This window comes from Protopterus annectens, chromosome 13.part0 (assembly GCF_019279795.1).
Source record: "Protopterus annectens isolate FY-2018-M chromosome 13.part0, PAN1.0, whole genome shotgun sequence".
Taxonomy (NCBI): domain Eukaryota; kingdom Metazoa; phylum Chordata; order Ceratodontiformes; family Protopteridae; genus Protopterus; species Protopterus annectens.
Genome location: NC_056747.1, coordinates 110,512,742 through 110,537,970, shown reverse-complemented (window position 1 = coordinate 110,537,970; position 25,229 = coordinate 110,512,742). Strand labels below are relative to the sequence as shown.

General features: G+C 41.9%; 1 protein-coding gene across 1 annotated transcript in view; it reads right to left on the bottom strand.

Moving 5' to 3' along the window:
* LOC122787839 (dedicator of cytokinesis protein 7-like) overlaps positions 1–25,229 on the bottom strand; it is a 4,057,077-nt gene that overhangs the window by 777,727 nt on the left and 3,254,121 nt on the right. The window contains exon 31 of the mRNA XM_044054755.1: positions 21,991–22,173. Coding sequence (XP_043910690.1) covers positions 21,991–22,173 — 183 coding nt within the window. The remainder of the gene's footprint in view (positions 1–21,990; positions 22,174–25,229) is intronic.

The following is a 25,229-nucleotide window of genomic DNA, read 5'->3' as shown; positions in this document are numbered from 1 at the left end:
ATTGTTATGGGCTATGCTCTAACTTTTTAAATGATTTTTTAATTGATTAATTGAATGTTGTATAAATAGTATTGCATTTTGGGTATGTGTTGTCTGATGAAGTTCAAGCATTTATTTGGACGAAAGCGCTTACATTACAACAATAAAATTTGTGGGGAATTTACAGCTGGCTTGCTTTTTTTGTTTTTTTTCCCAGGGAATTGTGTTTGTGGATAGGGATAATGATTTATTTGAAAGGCAGTTATTTTGAATAATGGGTGCAGGAAGGCACTTACATTTACAAGAGAGAGTGGTAAGAAAGTGGTTGGTAAGCAAAATCAAAGACTCACCTCAGTGAGTCATTAGCATGTTGTTCTAGTCTGGGAGTGGATGTTGGAAGCCCATTCCCAGGGAAACAGTGCATGAGTCATTAGCATGTAGTTCTAGTCTGGGAGTGGATGTTGCAAGCCCATTCCCAGGGAAACAGTGCATGAGTCATTAGCATGTTGTTCTAGTCTGGGAGTGGATGTTGCAAGCCCATTCCCAGGGAAACAGTGCATGAGTCATTAGCATGTAGTTCTAGTCTGGGAGTGGATGTTGCAAGCCCATTCCCAGGGAAACAGTGCATGAGTCATTAGCATGTTGTTCTAGTCTGGGAGTGGATGTTGCAAGCCCATTCCCAGGGAAACAGTGCATGAGTCATTAGCATGTAGTTCTAGTCTGGGAGTGGATGTTGCAAGCCCATTCCCAGGGAAACAGTGCATGAGTCATTAGCATGTTGTTCTAGTCTGGGAGTGGATGTTGCAAGCCCATTCCCAGGGAAACAGTGCATGAGTCATTAGCATGTTGTTCTAGTCTGGGAGTGGATGTTGGAAGCCCATTCCCAGGGAAACAGTGCATGAGTCATTAGCATGTTGTTCTAGTCTGGGAGTGGATGTTGGAAGCCCATTCCCAGGGAAACAGTGCATGAGTCATTAGCATGTAGTTCTAGTCTGGGAGTGGATGTTGGAAGCCCATTCCCAGGGAAACAGTGCATGAGTCATTAGCATGTAGTTCTAGTCTGGGAGTGGATGTTGCAAGCCCATTCCCAGGGAAACAGCGCATGAGTCATTAGCATGTAGTTCTAGTCTGGGAGTGGATGTTGCAAGCCCATTCCCAGGGAAACAGCGCATGAGTCATTAGCATGTAGTTCTAGTCTGGGAGTGGATGTTGGAAGCCCATTCCCAGGGAAACAGTGCATGAGTCATTAGCATGTAGTTCTAGTCTGGGAGTGGATGTTGGAAGCCCATTCCCAGGGAAACAGTGCATGAGTCATTAGCATGTAGTTCTAGTCTGGGAGTGGATGTTGGAAGCCCATTCCCAGGGAAACAGTGCATGAGTCATTAGCATGTAGTTCTAGTCTGGGAGTGGATGTTGGAAGCCCATTCCCAGGGAAACAGTGCATGAGTCATTAGCATGTAGTTCTAGTCTGGGAGTGGATGTTGGAAGCCCATTCCCAGGGAAACAGTGCATGAGTCATTAGCATGTAGTTCTAGTCTGGGAGTGGATGTTGGAAGCCCATTCCCAGGGAAACAGTGCATGAGTCATTAGCATGTTGTTCTAGTCTGGGAGTGGATGTTGGAAGCCCATTCCCAGGGAAACAGTGCATGAGTCATTAGCATGTTGTTCTAGTCTGGGAGTGGATGTTGGAAGCCCATTCCCAGGGAAACAGTGCATGAGTCATTAGCATGTAGTTCTAGTCTGGGAGTGGATGTTGGAAGCCCATTCCCAGGGAAACAGTGCATGAGTCATTAGCATGTAGTTCTAGTCTGGGAGTGGATGTTGGAAGCCCATTCCCAGGGAAACAGCGCATGAGTCATTAGCATGTAGTTCTAGTCTGGGAGTGGATGTTGCAAGCCCATTCCCAGGGAAACAGCGCATGAGTCATTAGCATGTAGTTCTAGTCTGGGAGTGGATGTTGCAAGCCCATTCCCAGGGAAACAGTGCATGTTCACTATTTGCTCTTGAGGCCAGTTACATTTGGTGACTTGGTTGGAGAAGCAGTTTAGGTGCATCTTTTCTACTTTAACCTGCCAAGTGCCAGTGGCTTGGACTTGAGAAACTATTTCTCTAGTGGCCATTAGACCATATTTGGTGGCAGTTGATTGTATTCAATAACCATAGTTTATGGGACTCACTTATCTCGGTGCCCAGTGGAAGGTTATTGTGAGTCAGCACCTCCGTTGCAGTGGTTGACAGTGGTGGGACTCAGACCACTCTGTCTGGCAACTAAGTTCTACATGTTACATGTAAAGATGGTGAAAAAGGAACACAGTGATTATATATAAAGCCAAAGTATATCACAGCTTAAGTTGATTAAACTATTTCTCTCAGAATAAGTAAATAACATGCCCTTACCAGTTAAAATGTGTGAGGGGTTAACTTGGGTAAGTTATTACATTACAAAACTGAAGTTGTATTTCAATCTCAGGTGCTATCAGTTGCATCATATTAACCATACCACATCACCTAGTTTTTACTACTTTTGGATTACCCTGAAAAGGGAGATATCTGAGATTGATGGACGTATAAACAAGTGTCTTGTGGTACATGCTATTTTGCCAGGTATAAGGTGGCAAATTTAAACAGAAAATGGCTGTAACTACGGCTGAACCCTTAGATGACCAACTGTTCTATTTGTACGCTGTTTATGCATTAGAAGTTGAGTGCAGATAAGACCTGCACTACCATAGCAAATAAAAACAAATTAAAAACAAGGTCGGGGAAGAAACAATTCAGTGTCTGACCTCCTGCTCTTTGGATGGAGGGACTTTGCTGTATTCAGACTGGCATTTTAAAGGAATGTCTTAATTATCCAATAAGCTGAGAGCTCTGCAAATGTCTTCTTGTGCACACAATGAAAGTCATCTGAGGGAATGGAAAAAAAAAAAACAGGAAGCACTCTTTCATTCTTCATGCTGACCTGATTCTTACCAAAAAGCTGCTTTGCCTGTAGACCAGCAGTCTTCATTTCTTTCTTCAGTTCCTTAAAATTGTGCCTGCTTGCTAGAGATTATCATCACTAACCTATGACTCTTCAAAATAAAGTGGCCTATGACATTTTAACAACTATCACTTTCTGTCTTCTGGGAGTGTTCACTGTCTCTCCTTTAATTTCTTTTTGTTACTCCTCTGACAACCATCACCACCCATGACATATATAGCCTATTAATTCCTCACAGGAAGAGGATCATCAGTGAAACATCACATCTATTACTCCATGAGGCTAGTACCAATTACAGAGCCATCAACCCAGCAGACATCGGGTTCTCCCCCGCCACTCTACTCACAGGAACTCCTAATATCCACTCAACAGCTTCTAAGGGACACTACCACAGTCAGTCTTTGGGATTGGAATGCATGTGATTCTATCCACATGACTGCTTCCTTCCCTACATGCCTACTCCTCTCACAATGGGTGAGGCATATGCCACTTCCATTTTCTCTGCACTGCTCCCTCCAGATCCCATGGCTGCTACTCAAATATAGGAATTTAGGTCACATTTATCCCCTTCTGTGCTACTGGAGTGGGGTTTACCTCTCCTTTTTTTGTTTGCTATAGTCTTCTTTTAAATTACTGCTGACCATAAATTCAAAAGATAACCTCTGATACCTGCCTTTACTTATCTGTCCCGTAAGTATAGCACCATCATGGATTCATAGGTTTATACTGCTAATGGCCACCAGGGACTTTACAAGCCTAACCATGCAATCCAACCCAGTTTTGTACAAGAGTTCCTTGGATGCCTATGTGTTGGGGTATGTTAGTAAGGTGGTAGCTCAGGGTTATGTGGGGGGTATGTTAGTTGGGGATTAATTTATTTACTGTTGACCTCTGTACATCAGAGACATGAGGGCCAGACCTGGGGTGTATTTGCAATTTCTCACCCAATGATGAAGGTGTCCTTTAAATAGGGTCAGGACTGAAAATTCTGCTTCATGTAGATGGGGAGCTTATTCCATAGATCTGGGATCCTTTGAGACACATATCAATCTTCTGTTCAGCATGTTCTGTTTATGTTACAGGCAAAGTTCAGGTCCTTATATCTAGTGTTTCTGGTGCTGTTCTTTTTGCAGATGTGCAAGAGATCCATCAGAGCTGGATCTTAGGATGCCTTACATGCTAGGCATAAATCACCTGTCAGTAACCTACACAAGACTGAGTACAGAGATAAGGCCTTATAGTAATCTGTGTAGTACAGAGTATTCATACCCTGGATTTTGCTTTCAGGAGGTTCCAAGTGTTGCAAGTACATGGTTAGGTAGATGCCAAAGGGGGCACTGTACTCAATGATGAGTCTGACAAGGGTTGGGTAAAGTGGTACTGGAACTTCCTTGGACTTAAATGCTATACTTTGCCCATGAATTGGGTGACAGAATGATTTTTTTTTTTTTTTTACTATCTTGGCTACATGTTAGTCGAAGGTCAAATTACCATCTACATATGTTCTCAGATCCCTAACTATCGGGTCAAATCATAGGTTCATAGGCTGCTACTAGGCTATTGGCACAATATTTGCTTCCCTGGATCCATGTCTAGCAGGGCGAATGACATGATCCCCGGGGTGAATTTCCTATCTCCCATCCAACCATCAAGGTTCCTTTTGAAGAGGGCCAAGGAGGCGCTCTGCTTGACATTTATGGGCAGTCTACTCCAGAGTATGGGGAGTCTCTGGGTCAGGAATCTATCCCTCCAACATGTTTTGTTCATTGCGATGACAAGGTTTAGATCCCTGGAGCGTGTGGCTCTGAGGGATTGGGATTTCTTTAAGTGGAGCATGCCCAGCAGCTCAGGGTTTGACATGGCCTTGTATGTTAGGCAGAGATCCCCTCTGAGTAGACGATATGCCACAGAGTATAGCTGGAGTTTTTTTAGATGGTCAGCATATGGCATCTGCTTTAGGCCTGTGATTCTTTTAGTGAGGTATTTCTGTGGCTTTTCCAGCTATTGCAGATGTCTTGTGAGTTACATACCAAACGGGGCATTATACTCTACAATGGGTCTAATGAGGGATGAGTACAGTGGGAAAATGACCTCCTTTTTTTCTGGATGAAAAGCCCTTAGTGATGAGGTGTGTCACATAGAAGGATTTCCTGACTGTTGTGGCGATATGGTTATCGAAGGTGAGACCACTGTCCATCTGTGTCCCTAAGTTTCTCATCACACTTTCGATGTTTAGTGTACTGCCACCTATGTGGTAATTCATGGGTACATGTTTTTTCCAAAGGGGATAACTATACATTTCTTGCATTAAGCTTGAGTCCATGGCTCTGGCACCAGGCATCTCTTTTTGTAAGGCTCTTTTGTAGAATATCCACATCATTTGGGGATTCAATAATAGCTCCCAGTTTGCAGTCATCTGCGAACTTTGTTAGCCAGAGTCCCTTAGTGTTGGCCTGTACTTCAGAGAAGTAGATGCCAAACAAGAGTGGTCCCAGGACTGAACCCTGAGGTACTCCACTTGTCACTTGTCTGGAGCTGGATTTGGAGTCGGCTACTTTTACAGTCTGGGTTCTGTCAGTAAGCCAGTTGGCAACCCATCGAGTGGCATAGGGATTTATGCCCAGCTTAGTAAGTTTATCTATGATTCCAGAGTGAGGGATGGTGTAGAAGCCTTGGCAAGGTCCAGATAGGCTGTGTGGATCATCTTACCCTCATCCACAGCTCTGGAGACTGATTCAAAGAAGTCAGTCAGGTTCAGGAGACAAGATCTGCCCTTCACGAACCCAAACTGGGTGGGGTCCAGTGTTTGAAGGTTGCCAATGTCTTTGTTTATAAATTCCATGATAATACGTTCCATGCCCTTGCAGATCAGGCTCATCAGACTGATGGGACGGTAGTTCCCGGGATCCAAGGTGGATCCCCCCTTGTGGAGTGGGATAACTGTAGCTGTGCGCCACTCAGTGGGCACGAAGCCTGAGGTGAGGCTATGATTAAACATAACACTTAGGTGAGGTGCCAGTTCATTCTGTAGTTCATGTAGTACAAATCCCGGGATATCATCTGGTCCCATGGATGCTGTATTCTTAGCTTTGGAGAGTGCGGTTTCTACCTGTGTGGCCGTGATTACCGGAATTTGGCAATCTTTTGGTATTGAGATGGGCCCTTTAGGGGGTGAGAGGGGGGTGAAGTTGCCACTAAATCGATCTGCCAGGATATTGGCAATATCCTTGGGATCAGTATATTTAATGCCATTCTGTTGTAGCTCAGAGCAGATCTGAGCATTGCCATTTAGATTCTTGACATAACTATAGAATGCCTTGTGGTTGTCTTTGGAATCTTTGGCAATTTTATTTTCGTAACTAGCTTTTGAGGATTTTATGAGGGATCTCAGCTTCTTGCTGAGGCTGGTGAGGGAGTTTTTTGCATCCTGGGATTTTCCTCTTTTCTGCAACAGTTTCTTCCTTCTGTTGTATAGTTTGTTTATAGCAGGGGACCACCAGATTGTCTTCCTTTTTTGGAGGAGAGCATCTTGGTTCTATTTGAGATGGCACGATTCATGCACGAGTGGATGTGCTCATACAGTGCCTTAGTGTAGGATTCAGCAGTCGAACTTTCAGATCCCGTCTGCATGGGTGTCATGAAGTTTGTCACTTCTGACTTCAGTAGCATGAAGTTGGCTTTGGAGAAGTTTTTTATGGAGGTTTCTTTACTCGGGGGTGGGAGTGGGATGTGGATATCAAGGGCGATTTGCTTATGGTCAGACTTGACCAATGAGGAGGTGACCACTGGTGTGGAGCATCTATCTCCCATGTTGGTAATGACTAGGTCTAGGATATTGGAGCCCCTGGTGGGACAATGGATTAGTTGATCCAGGGCACTGGAATTTATGAATTCCAAGAACCGTTGGGAAAAGATGTTGGTACCCGAGTAGTTTTCCCAGTTAATGGCAGGGTAGTTGAAATCACCCAGTATTAGGGTGTTTGGTTGTATCTTAATATTTTCCAGTGTGTTTATAAAGGTGTAGTGAGAATCTTGAGGTATGGTGGGGGGGGGGGGGGGGGTTACAGATGCATTGTGTTGGGCAACTAGCCTGGAGGTGTGAATATCCTTGGTGAATATGGACACTCCTCAACCTTCAGTGTTTCAGTCTTGGTTTTGTTAATGTAGCAATTAGCTTGGGTGGATGATTTTCCAAAGGGCACTATAATGCATTTCTTTGTGGTAAGTTGTAACCTATGGCTTTGGCACTAATCATTTGCTTGTGTTATATCTTGTTGCAGGATGTTGGTGTTGGGGGAAGAATGTGACAGGTCCCAATTTACAGTCATCTGAGGACTTGGTGAGCCAGGGACCCTAGACATTAATTTTGGTTTCCAAGAAGTAGATGTCAAACAGCAGCAGGCTCAACACAGATCTCTAGGATACATAGGATGCAGGCCCTGCTGGAGGTGGTTTCACTGGTCCTGAATTCATGAATTCTATCTGTGAACCAGCCAGCCAGCAATCCAACAAGTTATGTAGGGATTCAGGCATAGTTTTTAGGGTTTTTCAACAATACCGGAGTGGAGTATTATATCGAATGCCTTGGCCAGGTCAAGCTAGGCACTATGCACCGTTTTCCCCTCATTCATAATCTTGGAGACCCTATCAAAGAAGTCTAACAGCTTGAGTAGGCAAGACCTTCCCTTAACAAAGCCATACTGGAATGGGTCCAGTGTCTGTAGGTTGCCAATGTCCTTGCTGATCATTTCCATGATAACTCATTCCATGGCTTTACATGTATAACTTGTCAGACTAATGTGTCTGTAGTTCCTGGGGTCAGTTAATGGTCCACCCTTATATAAAAGGATGACCACTGTGGCATGTAACCTGTTTTGAGGCTGTAATTGAATAGAGGCTCAAGTGGTCCTGCTAGGTCATGTTTTGGGCTATTTAGGAAGCAACTGAGTATATTGTTGGGGTCCAGTGAAGGAGCGTTTTTGGCCTTAGTGAGTACCACCAAGGCCTGCTCGCCACTGATAACTGGAAGGGATATTCTAAAAGGGATTTCACAGGGGGTAGTGGGGGAATGAAGTTACAAGTAAATTTATCAACTAGTAGATTTGCTATTTAACTCTGGTCAGTAAAGTTTGTGCCATTGATCTCCATTTCCTCACACCACTGAGTGTTACCTTAAAGTTTCATGACATAGCTGAAGAAGGCCTTGTGACTGTCCTTAGCCTGGGAGGCTATCCTGGCCTTATACTCAGACTTGTTGGACTTTATTAGATCTCTTAGTATCTTGTTTAGTGGAATCAGAGAGTTATTCTCTTTAGGAGAGTTGCTCTTTCTGATTTTAGCCATGGCTTTTCTGTTTTGTTATATAACCTGTTAAGGTAAGGATTCCACCAGAGGGGATTGTTTTTGGTGTTAGATCTCACCTTACTTCTGGGAGTGATGGCAGCATGACAATTCTGCATATGTATCTGTGTTCTCTTAGTTTGGGGTGCTGTGAATTTTGACAAATTGTCACTTAATAGGATGTAGTTTGCTTTAGAATAGTTTCAAAATGTTTTGGGACAGCTTTGTGGTCTGACCTCACCAATGAGGATGTTACACAAGGGGGGAATAAAATAATCTACCATGTTGGTGAGAACTAGATCCAATATGTTTGATCTTCTGGTTGGAGTGTGCTCTATCTAGTACAGGGTTTTTGTCTTGATAAAGTCGAGAAAATGTGCCTGTGAGTTAGAGGCAGAATACACTTTGTAGTCTGAAAAAGGGTAGCTCAAGTCTCCCATAAACCGGGGATTTGGCTAGAAATCCTTTTATATTTCTGTCCTTTCCTCTGTTTCTGCAATCTCTCTTCTCCACCATATCACATTTGGCATCTTTATTTTTCTCCTGTCATCTGTAGCTCTATAAACCTCTATTCCCATATTCTGTTTTAAATAATGCTGCCACTGTCAACCTACTGGGAAGCTACGATTATATCAGGCCTACCTTACAGATGTCAGATATGGCTTCTACCTTAGAAGAGCCATGTGTATAGAATTCCTTCTGTGCTAGGCTCGCTGCTTTCATTTTCCTTCTCACGTCACATACTACCTCCTACTCTCCTTGAACTCTATTACTACGTCGGTTTCTTGGACTGTACTTTGATTTTATCGCTCTATTACTTATATGCAGCATGTTAATTACACTTCTTCTCTACCTTCCATTCCTTCACATCTCACATGACCAGACCGTGGAATAAAGGGATAAAGCCCTAATTATGACCAAGCCAAACTGAGCTTGGTAAGCAGCCTGTAATCTGTGAGAGCCGGCAAAGAAGATGGGTACACATACCTGGGGGGGAAGGAAGGCTGTGCTGGCTTGGACAAATTGCTCATGAAGCCCTGGAGAGAGACGGAAGCTTGGAATGATCACAGGGCTGGCTGTGTATGAACTAAGAAGGCATTCTCACCCCAAGGCCCAGGAAACAGGTATATCCTCACAGGCCAGTCCAAATTGTCTGAGCATGTCTAGTAAAACAGAGTCAGCACATTAAGGATATGGCCCTCTGAAAAGACTTGTCATTAGTAACAGCAGATATGGTGTTGCTAGCATTTAGCTCAGCTGTGTCTCCCACAAATCCCTTTCCTCATCTAGTTCCAACACTACCTATGAAGACCTGTACTGGGAGGATATCAGATCGCCACCCATTTTCTCCCCATTCTTCTTCAATCTGCAAGACCAGCCCCACCTGCTTGTTAAAATCCTGCATGCAACAAATGAAGCCGAAGCTGAGCAGCTGATGGTCAGCAAGGGGCAGGCTAAGGGGACCAAAAAATATTATAGCACATTTCATTGTGCAAAATACTTACATTTAAAAATTGGATGCTGGGATAAACATGGTGCAATATTGGCTACCCTTTTGCCCTCTGTATAGCTGTGACATTTCTCTGGGCACTCAAGATTTTTCCTATCTCCCAGCTCATGGTAGTTGAATGTAGTGGTTGCATATAGTGCATTTACCCGTCCCTTTGTTGCTCTACATTTCCTTCCAGCAGTCCAAAGCACACAGCAAGAAAAAGGGAAAGCATCTGGACCTGTGTGTCCCACCTTCACACCTGATATCTATATTGATGAAAAATCAGTGTTAGGAGATCACGGGACCCTAGATTCAAAACACACCATATAAAGTGCTCCTTCTTATAGCAGCTGTTCTAAGTAAGGATGCCAATGTTTACATTGGCTGACAGAGCAATCAAAACACTGCCAGCTTTCTGCACACAGTAATCCATACAGCTACTCCTAGTCTAAAACCCTTGTCACACACTCAACTCTACACTCTACACTGACGTCCCGCTCACCAGACTGAACAAGGAGAAGGTCACGGTGAGCTGCCTGTCAGGCGCTAGGATCCGCCACATAACACAAGCACTCAGATCACTCCAAGGCAAGTACAAATATGACTCGGTCATTGTCCATGCTGGTGTGAATGACCTGAGACGTACCTCCCTGGACTACATGAAAACATGAAAAGAGACATAGAGGAGCTCTCTGAGCATGTAGTCCAGGCCGGTATGACCCTGACCTTGAGTAGCATCTTACCCTCACCAAGAATGATACCACAATATGAAGACAAGATGATCAATTTCAACAATTGGCTTAAGTATTGGTGTCATTCAAAGGGGATCCAATGCCTGTCAGCCTGGGATGACATGCTCGACAAGCCACGATGCTTTGCTAGGGACGGCTTGCACCTGTCACCCCTGGGCTTTCGGATATTGGCAAAGGCTCTCGCTTTCCCCATAGTGCCTTTTTTAGGCAAGGCTCAAAAGACAAACCCACCTCCATAGGTATCACAAGGGATAAGAAACTAAGAGTAATGCTACTCAGTGCCAGAAGTCTAAACCTCAAGATGCACACACTTGAAACTCTCCTTAGCATGGAGAACATCGATATATCTGGGCAGTAACAGAAACCTGGTTCAAGGCTCCCGAGAGCACCCCAGCACTACCAGGTTATACCTCATACCATGCTTTTCGGCCCCAAAACTTGGACCGAACCACAAAAGGAGGGGGAGTATCAATATTCGTCAAAGATACCCACACCTCCAGGTTGGTGGCACAGCATGAAGCATCAGAGACTATCCATGTGCAACTAACAGTGGGTAAAACTGCCTTCCAGTTTATAGCCTGCTACAGACCACCCTCCCAAACCCAGGAACCCCACTTGGCCTTCCTGAGAACACTGGAAAATATGAAGGTCTCTCCAAACACCATTATACTGGGCGACTTCAACTACCCAAACATAGACTGAGACTGAGAGCATTACTCTAGCTCCAACACCCTAGCCCAAAGGTTCCTAGAATTTATAAACTCAAATGCTATGGAACAACTTGTTACCACTCCCACAAGAGGGGAAAACATACTGGACCTGATCATCACCAACATGGGGACTCTATGCTCCAGACCAGAAGTGTATCCCTCACTGGTAAGATCAGACCATAAACTAATCTCACTGAATATTCACATCCCGACCCCACCCCCTGCCCAGAAAACCACAGTGAAAAACTTCTCTAAAGCAAATTTCACACTCCTCAAAACCGAGGTGGAATCCTTCAAAGCCCCCGAGCCTGTGGAAAATACGGCCCAGACTGCAGAATCCTTTATAAACGCATTCTATGAACACCTTCAGGAATGCATGGATCATGCAATTCCAAATAAAACCAAGACCCAATCCTCCAAAGGCAGACGTCCTGTCTGGTGGACCCCAACCATAAACAAACTATACAATAGAAGGAGGAAACTACTACATGATAGAGCAAAATCACAAAAAGGGAAGGCATCTCTGATCAGTATTAGCAAAAAACTATGGGCACTCATAAAAATCGTCTAAGGTCAGCTTCGAGAGAAAAATTGCACAGGACACTAAGGATAATCACAAGGCTTTCTTTAGTTATGTTAGGAACCTGGGTGGGAATTCCCAGATATGCTCAGAATTAGTCCAAAATGACAAAAAATACATTGAACCCACAGACATTGCCAACATCCTAGCTGACAGGTTCAGCGCAAACTTCTCGCCCCCCCTCCCCACCAAAAGGGCAAATATCTATCCCAACAGAGTGCTGCCCCCCTGACATCTCAGATGCTCAGGTAAGAGCCACCCTCTCCAAAGCAAAAAACACAGCATCAATGGGACCAGACGGTGTCCCGGGCTGCGTCCTACATGAACTCCAAGAAGAGCTAAACCCAAACATAAAACTACTGTTCAGTCTCAGCCTTACTACAGGATATGTACCCAAAGAGTGGCGTACAGCAACAGTGGTTCCTCTCCACAAAGGTGGTGCCTCAATGGATCCTGGAAACTATCGCCCCATAAGCCTGACTAGCTTGGTCTACAAAGCTATGGAAAAGATCATCATCGACCTCATAAATAAAGATATCGGGGACCTACAGACACTGGGTCCTACCCAGTTCGGCTTTGTTAAGGGCAGATCCTGCCTCTTAAACCTGGTCGATTTCTTTGAAACAGTCACCAAGGCCATTGACGAGGGGAAGGTGGTCCACACAGCCTACCTGGACCTCGCAAAAACCTTTGATACAATACCCCACTTGGGCATTATAGATAAGCTCACCAGCTTAAATATAACCCCCTATGTCACTAGATGGGTTGCAAACTGGTTCAAGGACAGAACCCACATGGTTAGAATTGCTGGAGCCATGTCAGACTCCAAACCAGTTACAAGTGGCGTCCCACAAGGCTCAGTCCTGGGACCTCTCTTGTTTGGTATATATTTCTCGGAGGTACAGGCCAACACGGAAGGACTGTGGCTGACCAAGTTCGCAGATGACTGCAAACTGGGCACCATATTCGACTCTCCAGCCGACACAAGCCTCCTCCAAAAGGGCCTCATAGAAACAGACAACTGGTGCCAGAGCCATGGCCTCAAGCTAAACGCCAAAAAGTGTATAGTCATCTCCTTTGGCAAAAACAAAGTGCCCACAAATTACCACATAGGTGGTAATCCATTAAGTACAGAAGAAGTAATTAGGGACCTGGGGACCCAAGTGGATAGCAGTCTCTCATTTGACAACCACGTGGCCAAAGTGGTTAGAAAAACATTTTATATAGCCCACCTAATCATGAAGGGATTCACATCTAGATCAGGGAAGGTCATCGTGCCTCTTTACTCATCCCTCATCAGGCCCATAATTGAGTACAATGCCCCTTTTGGGATGTACCTTACCAGAAAACCTGCAACAACTGGAAATACCCCAGAAGTACCTCACCAAGAGGATCAAAGGGCTCAAACAGATGCCATATGCTGCCCGGTTAAAGAAACTCCAGCTCTACTCAGTGGCATACCGCCTGCTCAGAGGTGATATGTGCCTGACGTATAAAGCCATGTCCAACCTGGAATTAATGGACATGCTACACCTCAGAAAATCCAAATCCCATCGAGCTACGCGCTCGAGAGACTTGAACCTCAGCAGTGAAATAAATAGGACATGCTGGAGGGACAGATTCATAACCCAGAGGCACCCTTTACTCTGGAATAAAATCCCAGTCCAGGTTAGGCAGAGTCCCTCATTGACTCTCTTCAAGAGGAATCTTGATGAGTGGATGGGAGATTGTAGGTTTACCCCGGGTATCACTTCTGTGTCACTGTTAGACAGAGGCACAGTATACTAACCTCGAAAAAGGGCATAGCAAAATTAATTTAAAATGGGTGGCAAAAGCCAAACACACTCTGGCTAGGCTTATAAATGCCCTAGGGCAGATAGCCTAGTATGAACCTATGAACCTATGAACATATGTATCACCTAATCAAGTTCAACCTTTCTTTCAGCACTCTCAATCATACCTCCCCTAAACTTAGAGCACCATTTTCAATAAGTACTATGCAATCACTTAGTAACCACATCCCATAAAGTACCTCACATAAGTATTAAGTCAAATACCTTTCTCTAATCTCTGCCAGATAATAATGTAATTTCCCAGTCTCTCTGCTTCCAGTTTTTGATGGCAAAGTACAAAATAAAACTGCCTCTGTATTATTTCTTCCTGTGCAATAGTTCTAGTGGAAACAAAAGGGGTATATATATATATATATATATATATATATATATATATATATATATATATATATATATATATGTTTACTATTGATTGTGCGAACGACATTCTGTCAGCTGCAATGTGCCGAAAATCAGAATGTCGAACGCACAAACATTTGTGCACCAGACAGTCGACTCCACTTATGTGAATGCACTACTGCATTTGCATAAATGTAAGTCGACTATCTGCACGGAGATCGCAGTACAGTGGGGAGTGGAAATTCATCCACATCCCCACTGTAGTGCGATCTCGGAGTTAGAATATATAAGTAGGGGGTCCCCCTGCAAAAACGTGATTCATAGTATAGGAGTCTGATGTACATCAGCTCCTATACGGCTATCACATGGTGGTTTCAACAACAATGTCGAGTCAAATGCGTCGAGCATTTGGTTCAACATTGTCAACGTTTTACTTTCGGTATTACTATTCGTTGTTTTGAATGGAAAATGTTTGAACAAACAATAGTAAACCATATATATATATATATATATATATATATATATATATATATATATATATATAAATATAAATATATATATATATATATATATATATATATATATATATATACATCCTTTCTTCCAGCTTGCAAAGTTTTCTTAGGTAGGAAATGGGAACAAAGACAGCATTATAGCTGCCATTTTATGTATATTGACTGAGTGACTGCAAAGGCAAGGTATCATCACTCTGCTTAGTTTTAATGGAAACAAAGTCAAGCTCAAAATCTTTACTTTCAGATTTCTTAAAGAGCATATTTTAGTATCTAAAGTTCTTCTTTCTTCAGTACATAACATTACATCCTGTTTCTATGTCCATTAGTGTTAGAATAGGTGAAGTTCTTCTGTTCCACTATGAAATAATACATGGTGGCAAGGCAGATTTTATTTTCTCTCCCTCAGTATCTCCTTTTGTATATATCCAGCTACATTTCCTGCTCGATTCTCCACATTTCTTCCCCCAGTACCTTGCATCACGGTATCATTTCTCTGACTTTGGTATCAGCAGAGGCATTTCTTTTTATGATCTAGATATATTTCCTGCTTCATTCTCCACATTTCTTCCCCAAGTACCTTACATCAAGGTATCATTTCTCTGACTTTGGTATCAGCAGAGGCATTTCTGTTTTTCTTATTCTACCGTCCTTACTTTCCACACTTTGTCCTACCTTTGGTCATACCAAAGGCATTTTTATATTCCTTACCTCCCTCTCTGTGAACTATTGCTGATGGCAACAATGGCAGTTCTTCTTCCACTCTATATTCTCTTACTCTCTGACATCTGCTCCACTGCCCCCTTATTCTTTCTAGAACCTTTAGTGGAAGCACAAACTATTATAAAACCACATTTAGTAAACAACTACCTGAGATAGCACAAACTCCCTATACAACTATTCCAGTGTAATCCTGTAAGTACTCAAATATTTTTTTTTTTTTGCTTTTTCATATATCATCATTTTAATATTGAGCATGTCCACAGACATTAGCCATGTCATTCACAACTAGCCTTTTTGTTCTATCTTTCTCAGTCCTGGTCTTTGCATTAGTATTTCTCAGCCTTTCCTGTAGCAGTCTCAGTCATAGCTCTCCTACACTTACATAATCATTTTGCAAGGAGTACTACTCCAGTCTCTTATTCTCATTACTGTACCCCTAAACTTACATCACAACCCTCAATCAAAGTCCATCTCTCTCTCCAGAATATCAACAATTACTCATCTAAACAGGGTACCTTGCTCAAAAACAGTTGTGTTTCCAGTTTTGATTGATCCAAAACTATTTTAATTTTATACTCACCACAAAATAATGCCTTATAAAACAGTAGCTCCTAATACTATAACTTATAAGAGCAGGAGACATAAAAAAAACAGGCCTAATCTCATTCAAATCACTTCCCACCTTATCATTTCTCAAAAGGACTTATTACAACTAGCTTAAACAGTAAATAGTCTCAATAGAGTACCAGACTACTCTGCAAAAGTACCTGATAAATTTGCAATCACTGCTGTAAATAAGTCACAGCTAAAGGGCAGCTTCTGCTGTTCATCCATTATCATAGACAACTATTCCACACACACCAACAAAAGGCATTCTCAGAACAGGTATTAGCTCCCTAAATGTTGTCATCCAAAAAACAAAAATCACCATTCTAAATGTTACTATTGCAAACTAGATAAAGGTGTACTCACAACATAACACCAACAGTCTGCACACAGAAATAGATGACAGACCCTTGCCATCCAAACTGCCTTTGTTAAAACATACACTACAATAATTATGCATCTCATGTCTAAAAACAAATACTGGCATGCTTGTTGATATTAATTGGAATGCAAGTGTTTCAAATTTGTACCAGATGAGTAAGTTTCTTAATAAGGTGGATGTAACTCAACTAGAAAATCGTAGCAGTTGACCAAATAAACTTGGTGACCATGATTCTGCAGTCCATTTTCATCTAGGTATAATTTGCAACCATTGTACCAGCTATCAATAAAAAAATATTGATATACAATGCTAAATATGCTCAGCTACATTCTGTCTTTCTAAAAACAACCATGCCACATATCTCAAAACTTTTAGTTCATATCTTTAACCTCTCTTTCACTTCTGGTCATTTTTTCACAGCTTAACCATTTTCATACAATCCCTACAGCTAAATTCCACCCTGATAACTCAGTTTCATATTTTAGAGCAATTTTTATTTTATGTTCACTTGCCAAATTATTACAGAAACTAACCTAAAATCAAATCATTGAACATACTGGTAAGATATGGACACCTAACAGATGTCAGACATTGTATTTAGGACTAGCTTTAGCACCCTGACACCCTTGGACAAAGTCACAAATACTACATGCAATAATTTAATTAATAGCTACTTAATATTATTTATTGATGTGACATAATTCTTTCATACTTTAAATGACAGGCTACTCAACAAGTCAGAGTCAATGTTTCCTTGATTACATTAGTAAAGGAAACTTTCTGGCAACTCTATTTTAGCACAGGAAACATACTAGTGATGTTCTACAATGATCCATCCTTTGGCCTATTATGTTCAATTTCTTAATAATCTTCCCTTCAACCTCCCTTTCCTTGATCTAATAATGTACACAAGTGAAATATTACTTTCAAACTTTCACAAGTCACCCAACAATTTGCAGAAAAGATCTGAAATGATTTTGGTTTCTTGTGGAGCTGGATATCCCAAAATAACTTGTCAATTTATGCAAAAAAAAATCAGCCATCACAACCTTTGCAACTTTTATAACAATCTAAAAAATCAATCATAGATTTTAGTAAACGACTGACTGGTGGAAGCTATTAATCAGGTCTAAACGACTGACTGGCAGAAGCTATTAAGCAGGTCCTTAAATACAAATAGTCAGTCCATGTTTTGAACAGTATACTGTCATTCTTACCTCATACAGAGAGCAGTCAGCAAGGCTGACTGACAACTTTTACAGAACATTGCTCTTTCCCCCTCTCTCTCAAGGTAAGAAGAATGGCTTTACCCAAAAAATGTACTCTTACCTAACCTAGAATATACACTGGGCATTATTTTATAACATTCATCTGTGAATACCACATTACGTCAGACAAATATTAACAAAACATGCATTCTCATAATTTTTAGCAGACCTTAAAGCCCATCACTGCCTGCTTCTGCAAAGACAAACTAACCCAGTTATTTCAGGAAACCTGATAGACTTGGATTCCAAGTCAGAGTAGTTAAATAAAATATATGTCCCAGAATCCTTAAAGATGGTAGCAAGAAACTCCATTTATGACTTCAGATCAACTTGTAAAGAAGACTTTCTGCTCATAAGACTAGCTTTTGGGGCAAAATTAGGTGATTTAGTAAATGAGGGCTAGCTTACAGAACCAATCTAAATGTAGAAGTAAGGCAGCACCAAACAGTGCAAGATTTGCACATTAAACTTAGAGACCTTCTATTACTAAAGAATAAATGCCACTGCTTTGGGGACACTGGCAAAATCAGTAACATCTCTAGGTACCTTATGTGTTAGCTTTTCTTTTATTGTTGGTGGTGAGAACAATGAAAACCTTTGCTTCATAACAAGCAACTTAAAGTATATAACTTGGAATGTTTAAGCATTGTTTGCAACATATATAATGTATTCCTTGGTGCTGTATTATCAATTTCTATTTAGTTATTTTTTCATGTATATTTTTGTATTACTGATTAGTGAGCTGAGGTCATGGCTGAAATGGAATTTCCAAACCAGTCCACCTTCCTGGTTAAGTTAGTAAATAAATAAAATAAAAAATACAGCCTGGATCATGACTGAAAAGGGTCTGCAGTGCTTTAGTTTACCTACCAGACCAACAAATAAATCAGCCCATGGCAACAGCTCAGTAAGTTTCACATGAGGGAAGGTTTCTTCCTCAAGGAAGGAAACCTTGAAACATTACACTTTGATGCTGTTAAGATGGTTTTAATGTTTTAATAAATTATCTGAATTCTGAAGTGTTAAATTCCTGTTTCATTAATATTTTTAATTCTTGAGTCTGCCACTCAACTAGACCTATGTGATATTTAATGTGCTGCATTCTTTAATAATTATTTGAAATACAGAATACTGATTCATTATCATCTCACGATCTGTATATGTGTATTCCTATTTCATTTAATTTTTTTCCATCTTAAAATTTGTTTAAATATCTTAACAGCCTTTGCTTCATATATGTATATGTCTATATATATATATATATATATATATATATATATATATAACATTTTATTTAGTACAAACTTTAGTAGCTGTTTTTCATAAAGTTTAAAACTTGACACTTGCTTGTTTGAATTTTTTGTAAAGTATTTAGTGAAAAGCATTCTAATAAAAGGTAAATGACTTTGAATAGTTAATCAGGTCAACTCAGTTGCACATTTCCACTCGTTTGCACTTTGCTGATATTGGCTGAAAAGGTACCAGATATGCACCAGTCCACCTGCTCAACCAAATAAATATAATAAAGTGTGGTGCTAGAGGAAGAGTAAGCCTCATTCTGGTCTAGTCATGGAGAATGGTGGTGCAACTCAGCATGTGAATGTCTGGATTATGTGGCATTCTGGTCTGGTCATGGAGAATGGTGGTGGGAGTCAGCATGTGAATATCTGGATTATGTGGTATTCTGGTCTGGTCATGGAGAATGGTGGTGGGAGTCAGCATGTGAATGTCTGGATTATGTGGCATTCTGGTCTAGTCATGGAGAATGGTGGTGGGAGTCAGCAAGTGAATATCTGGATTATGTGGCATTCTGGTCTAGTCATGGAGAATGGTGGTGCAACTCAGCATGTGAATATCTGGATTATGTGGCATTCTGGTCTAGTCATGGAGAATGGTGGTGCAACTCAGCATGTGAATATCTGGATTATGTGGCATTCTGGTCTAGTCATGGAGAGTGGTGGTGGGAGTCAGCATGTGAATATCTGGATTATGTGGCATTCTGGTCTGGTCATGGAGAATGGTGGTGGGAGTCAGCGTGTGAATATCTGGATTATATGGCATTCTGATCTAGTCATAGAGAATGGTGGTGGGAGTCAGGAAGTGAATATCTGGATTATGTGGCATTCTGGTCTGGTCATGGAGACTGGTGGTGGGAATCAGCATGTGAATATCTGGATTATGTGGCATTCTGGTCAAGTCATGGAGTATGGTGGTGGGAGTCAGCATGTGAATATCTGGGTTATGTGGCATTCTGGTCAAGTCATGGAGAATGGTAGTGGGAGTCAGAGTGTGAATATCTGGATTATGTGGCATTCTGGACTAGTCAAGGAGAATGTTGGTGAGAGATAGCCTGTGAATATCTGGATTATGTGGCATTCTGGTCTGGTCATGGAGAATGGTGGTGGGAGTCAGCATGTGAATATCTGGATTATGTGGCATTCTGGTCTAGTCAAGTAGAATGATGGTGAGACTCAGCATGTGAATATCTGGATTATGTGGCATTCTGGTCTAGCCAAGTAGAATGATGGTGAGACTCAGCATGTGAATATCTGGATTATGTGGCATTCTGGTTAAGTCAGGGAGAATGGTGGTGGGAGTCAGCATGTGAATATCTGGATTATGTACCATTCTGGTCTAGTCATGGAGAATGGTGGTGGGAGTCAGCATGTGAATATCTGGATTATGTGGCATTCTGGTCAAGTCATGGAGTATGGTGGTGGGAGTCAGCATGTGAATATCTGGGTTATGTGGCATTCTGGTCAAGTCATGAAGAATGGTGGTGGGAGTCAGCATGTGAATATCTGGATTATGTGGCATTCTGGTCTGGTCATGGAGACTGGTGGTGCAACTCAGCGTGTGAATATCTGGATTATGTGGCATTCTGGTCTAGTCATGGAGAATGGTGGTGCAACTCAGCAAGTGAATATCTGGATTATGTGGCATTCTGGTCTAGTCATGGAGAATGGTGGTGGGAGTCAGCATGTGAATATCTGGATTATGTACCATTCTGGTCTAGTCATGGAGAATGGTGGTGGGAGTCAGCATATGAATATCTGGATTATGTGGCATTCTGGTCAAGTCATGGAGTATGGTGGTGGGAGTCAGCATGTGAATATCTGGGTTATGTGGCATTCTGGTCAAGTCATGGAGAATGGTGGTGGGAGTCAGCATGTGAATATCTGGATTATGTGGCATTCTGGTCTGGTCATGGAGACTGGTGGTGCAACTCAGCGTGTGAATATCTGGATTATGTGGCATTCTGGTCTAGTCATGGAGAATGGTGGTGGAAGTCAGCATGTGAATATCTGGATTATGTGGCATTCTGGTCTGGTCATGGAGAATGGTGGTGGGAGTCAGTGTGTGAATATCTGGATTATGTGGCATTCTGGTCTAGTCATGGAGAATGGTGGTGGGAGTCAGCAAGTGAATATCTGGATTATGTGGCATTCTGGTCTGGTCATGGAGAATGGTGGTGGGAGTCAGCGTGTGAATATCTGGATTGTGTGGCATTCTGGTCTAGTCAAGTAAAATGATGGTGAGATTCAGCATGGGAATATCTGGATTATGTGGCATTCTGGTCTAGTCAAGTAAAATGATGGTGAGACTCAGCATGTGAATATCTGGATTATGTGGCATTCTGGTCAAGTCATGGAGAATGGTGGTGGGAGTCAGCATGTGAATATCTGGATTATGTAGCATTCTGGTCTAGTCATGGAGAATGGTGGTGGGAGTCAGCGTGTGAATATCTGGATTATGTGGCATTCTTGTCTGGTCATGGAGAATGGTGGTGGGAGTCAGTGTGTGAATATCTGGATTGTGTGGCATTCTGGTCTAGTCAAGTAAAATGATGGTGAGATTCAGCATGGGAATATCTGGATTATGTGGCATTCTGGTCTAGTCAAGTAAAATGATGGTGAGACTCAGCATGTGAATATCTGGATTATGTGGCATTCTGGTCAAGTCATGGAGAATGGTGGTGGGAGTCAGCATGTGAATATCTGGATTATGTAGCATTCTGGTCTAGTCATGGAGAATGGTGGTGGGAGTCAGCATGTGAATATCTGGATTATGTGGCATTCTGGTCAAGTCATGGAGAATGGTGGTGGGAGTCAGCATGTGAATATCTGGATTATGTGGCATTCTGGTCAAGTCATGGAGAATGGTGGTGGGAGTCAGCGTGTGAATATCTGGATTATGTGGCATTCTGGTCTGGTCATGGAGAATGGTGGTGCAACTCAGCGTGTGAATATCTGGATTATGTGGCATTCTGGTCTGGTCATGGAGAATGGTTGTGGGACTCAGCCTGTGAATATCAGGATAGCTGGATTATGTGTGATCACTAAAAACAGTACATCGTCTTATCAGGAAAAAAAATTGAACTTTTCTTCTTGAATTACTTTGGAAACCGTGAGAAAACAACAACATAATAATCTGCCGGTCAGTTCAGCAGAAACACTACAATGAGTTTTACCTCATATTCAAAACACGAGAGGCACAGATTGAGGGTCTCCAGCAGTGTTCGTAGTTGTGAGTCATTCAGTTGTGAAGCCCACTTTGCAATAACATCTGCATCGGCATTTTTCAAAACCCACAGAAAGCAGAACAGCAGAGTCCAGCTCACCTCCACAGACATCATAAAAGCTGGCTTCTGTGACTGCAAAACAAAACCAGAAGTATTTTTTTTTAATTTTAATTATTTAAAGAACATACACAAATGTTTAAACTTTACGAAGGGCTTACTATTCTCTTTCCATTATTAACTAAAACATTACATGCAGACTGCAGTCACAATAAATTTCTTTTTCAGAGTTCTTCCCAATATGCTAGAACCCCAGGAGTTTTTCAGAAGTCTGTTTTTATCTATATGTATTTATTTATATATTTATTTATTTATTTATTTGACATTTGTTAACCGGATTAGTCCATCTGAGACATATGCCTTGTTTTCAGTGGATGCCTGAGGAGAAAAGCTCCAACTTTACAGAAACAAAAAATTACATACTGGACATTATATAAATAAAGAGAACAACATTTGACATTCGATATAGAAAAAATAAGAATAATAAACAAAAATGCAATGAATATGCCTCCCATGGAGAAAATGCATGGCTGATGGAAGAAAAAAGTACAATGCAATATACCACCAGTGGAGAAAACAAGTCAGACAAAAAAGATGTACAAATAATATGACCAAGAAGACGTGACGATATAACAGGAAGTAGTGTTAGCACTGACTTAACTTTTCCATTGCAACATATTATCAGTAAAGAAAGTTCAGCAGATTAGGCAACAAATTCTAAAAAGTAGAAGAACGGTGGAAATAAAAAGGGACAGAGATGGAAATTGAGGGGGATTATGGCAAGGGCAGGGTCTAAACAACAAAATAATGCCAAAGGAGCCACAGCTGCAAGGGGAAGCAAAGAAATGGCATACAGCATAATGCATATCATTTTGCTGGGCTTTTTAAATTCCTTTTAATCTTATCCCCACCATGATTTCAAGCCCTGGCCAGTCAGTGCCCATGAATAACCCATATACTGGCTATCACCTAAGCCATGTAACTCATGGGTGAGGAGGGAGATCCTATGTTTCTGCTGGTGAAAGCAGGACAAATCAGAGAAAACACTACCAACTGAACCACAGGTGAGCATACTGTGTCTGAGATTTGAATCTGGCATTATTAAAAAGATCATTATAAAAATCTGGAAAATATTCAAGGTGAATTTTTTTTCTGCAGTAGCAGGTAGCCCAAAATTCCCAAATAGAAAAGGTTGCAAATGTAAAGAACATATTGAAAAGTGTTAAGAAGGGAAGCTGTTAATTAATAACAGAAAAGATACATTCCTTTCAGGTTGTGGAAGTACTGCAGATATAAGTCCTTCCCTGGGATTCATAAACATGCCTACAGCCATCATGCTACAGCTACTGCAGTGATATTATGTTATGTCATGCAGCCTGCGAGTAATTAGCAATTAACTAGCTGGAATTTCACAGCCAAAGTTCCTATGAATTAAAACCCTGCTCTCAGAAATGACTGGCCCATGGAAAGAAATAGTAATGTGAAATTGCAGTCAGGAATGCCATGGAGAAATGGACCATGCCCAAATGTATGTACATGTGCACATATCGATACTATGAGAATGGTTGGAAGCCATAATACATGGCCTCCAGCAATAATTATAGGTACATAGAACAGTATACATAGGGGTAGTCAAGCAAAGGAACACACAAAGATACATGAGGAGGTAAGAGTGGGTCTGGCTAGGGGGAGGAAAGATATATTTTTGTTTAGGGACAGAAACCCATTACCTTTTATTTGAGAATAAGTGATGGAGAAGGAAATAAAGGAAATCCAGGGGATGGAATAGGGTACAATGGTGTGGGAAGTAGGGGCAACCAAACAAGCAAAACACAGAGGCAAAGACCAAAAGGGGAGATGCTGACATACAAGGACAAGAGGGTTGACAGTGGAATCATATATATACAAACAGAAAAAGGACAGTGGTGATAGGGAAGACTAGGTGACAAAACAGGGGAGGGAGGCAGGAAAGTGATACAGAAGAAGTGGGACATCAGGATGAGGAGTAAGGTGGGTATCCCACTGCAGTTTCCACACTGGTTGGGTATGACCCAAGGAAAAGTCAGCCACCGACCTAAATGCCCTTTCTACTGGGCCTCACCTAAGATGATGAAAGCAGAGCCAAGCAGTGGTGCGGCTCTTGAAACTGCACCTGGAATCTCTGTTGGTGTCCAGTGTTAACTTCCAACTACCTGCCCACCAGCTTTGCCATGACCACTGCCAACTCCTGTCTGCCTACAAACCTTCCAGTGAGTTACTGCCAGAGACCGAAAGTGATTCCACTCACTGCAACCAATACGGAGGTGGTTCTGGAAACAGGTGGAGTGTGGACAGGAAAAGGATGGTCCTGATGGAGGGGTGAGGGACATGTGCCATGCCAATGGCACAGCTGGGATAGATGCTGCAGAACATGTTAACATAAACGGATAGAAATAAAACAGGAAACACCAAATACATATTAAAGTGAAGGAGAGTGACAAAAAAAGGGACAGGGATGGATACAAACTAATTTAGTGTTACTGGTGTCACACATGACCACTCAGATTGCTACATAGAGTTCCCGTCCAGAAGCAGTACATATGCTACTAGGACACCTCAGATCATACTTCCTAAGTTTGTTAATGGAAAAATATATTAGCATATGTAAGGCAAGTTGTGCATTATTACTGACACCATTGCCTGGGATGGTTGCGACAATGGGAAAGCTTCAGTGTTGACATGGGACCATTGCGTGGAAGAAATCATGGCTACTGTGTTGAATACTGGCCCTGTAGATCCCCTGCAAGGGGTGTACTGTGAGGCATGTCATTACAATGTAGACATTCGTGAAAGCTATGCAACCAACATGCATGTGATGACAATGTGCTGTACCAAAGCCATAGAAGAAACCATTCTGAATTGACAAAGACAACAGCAGTTGTTGTACAGACACTGCAAAGTTCTTTGCAACGCATCACCCCACATACCATGGCTGTCGAAGACAGGTGAAACTATGAACAACAGTAGAAGTAGTGAACAGAAGCATGGATGATACAAAATATACCCACCATCAAAGAGGACTGATGCACAACCTCCATATGAAGCTACCCCACAGCCCAATGCCACATCAAAGCACCTTCATAACATGACAC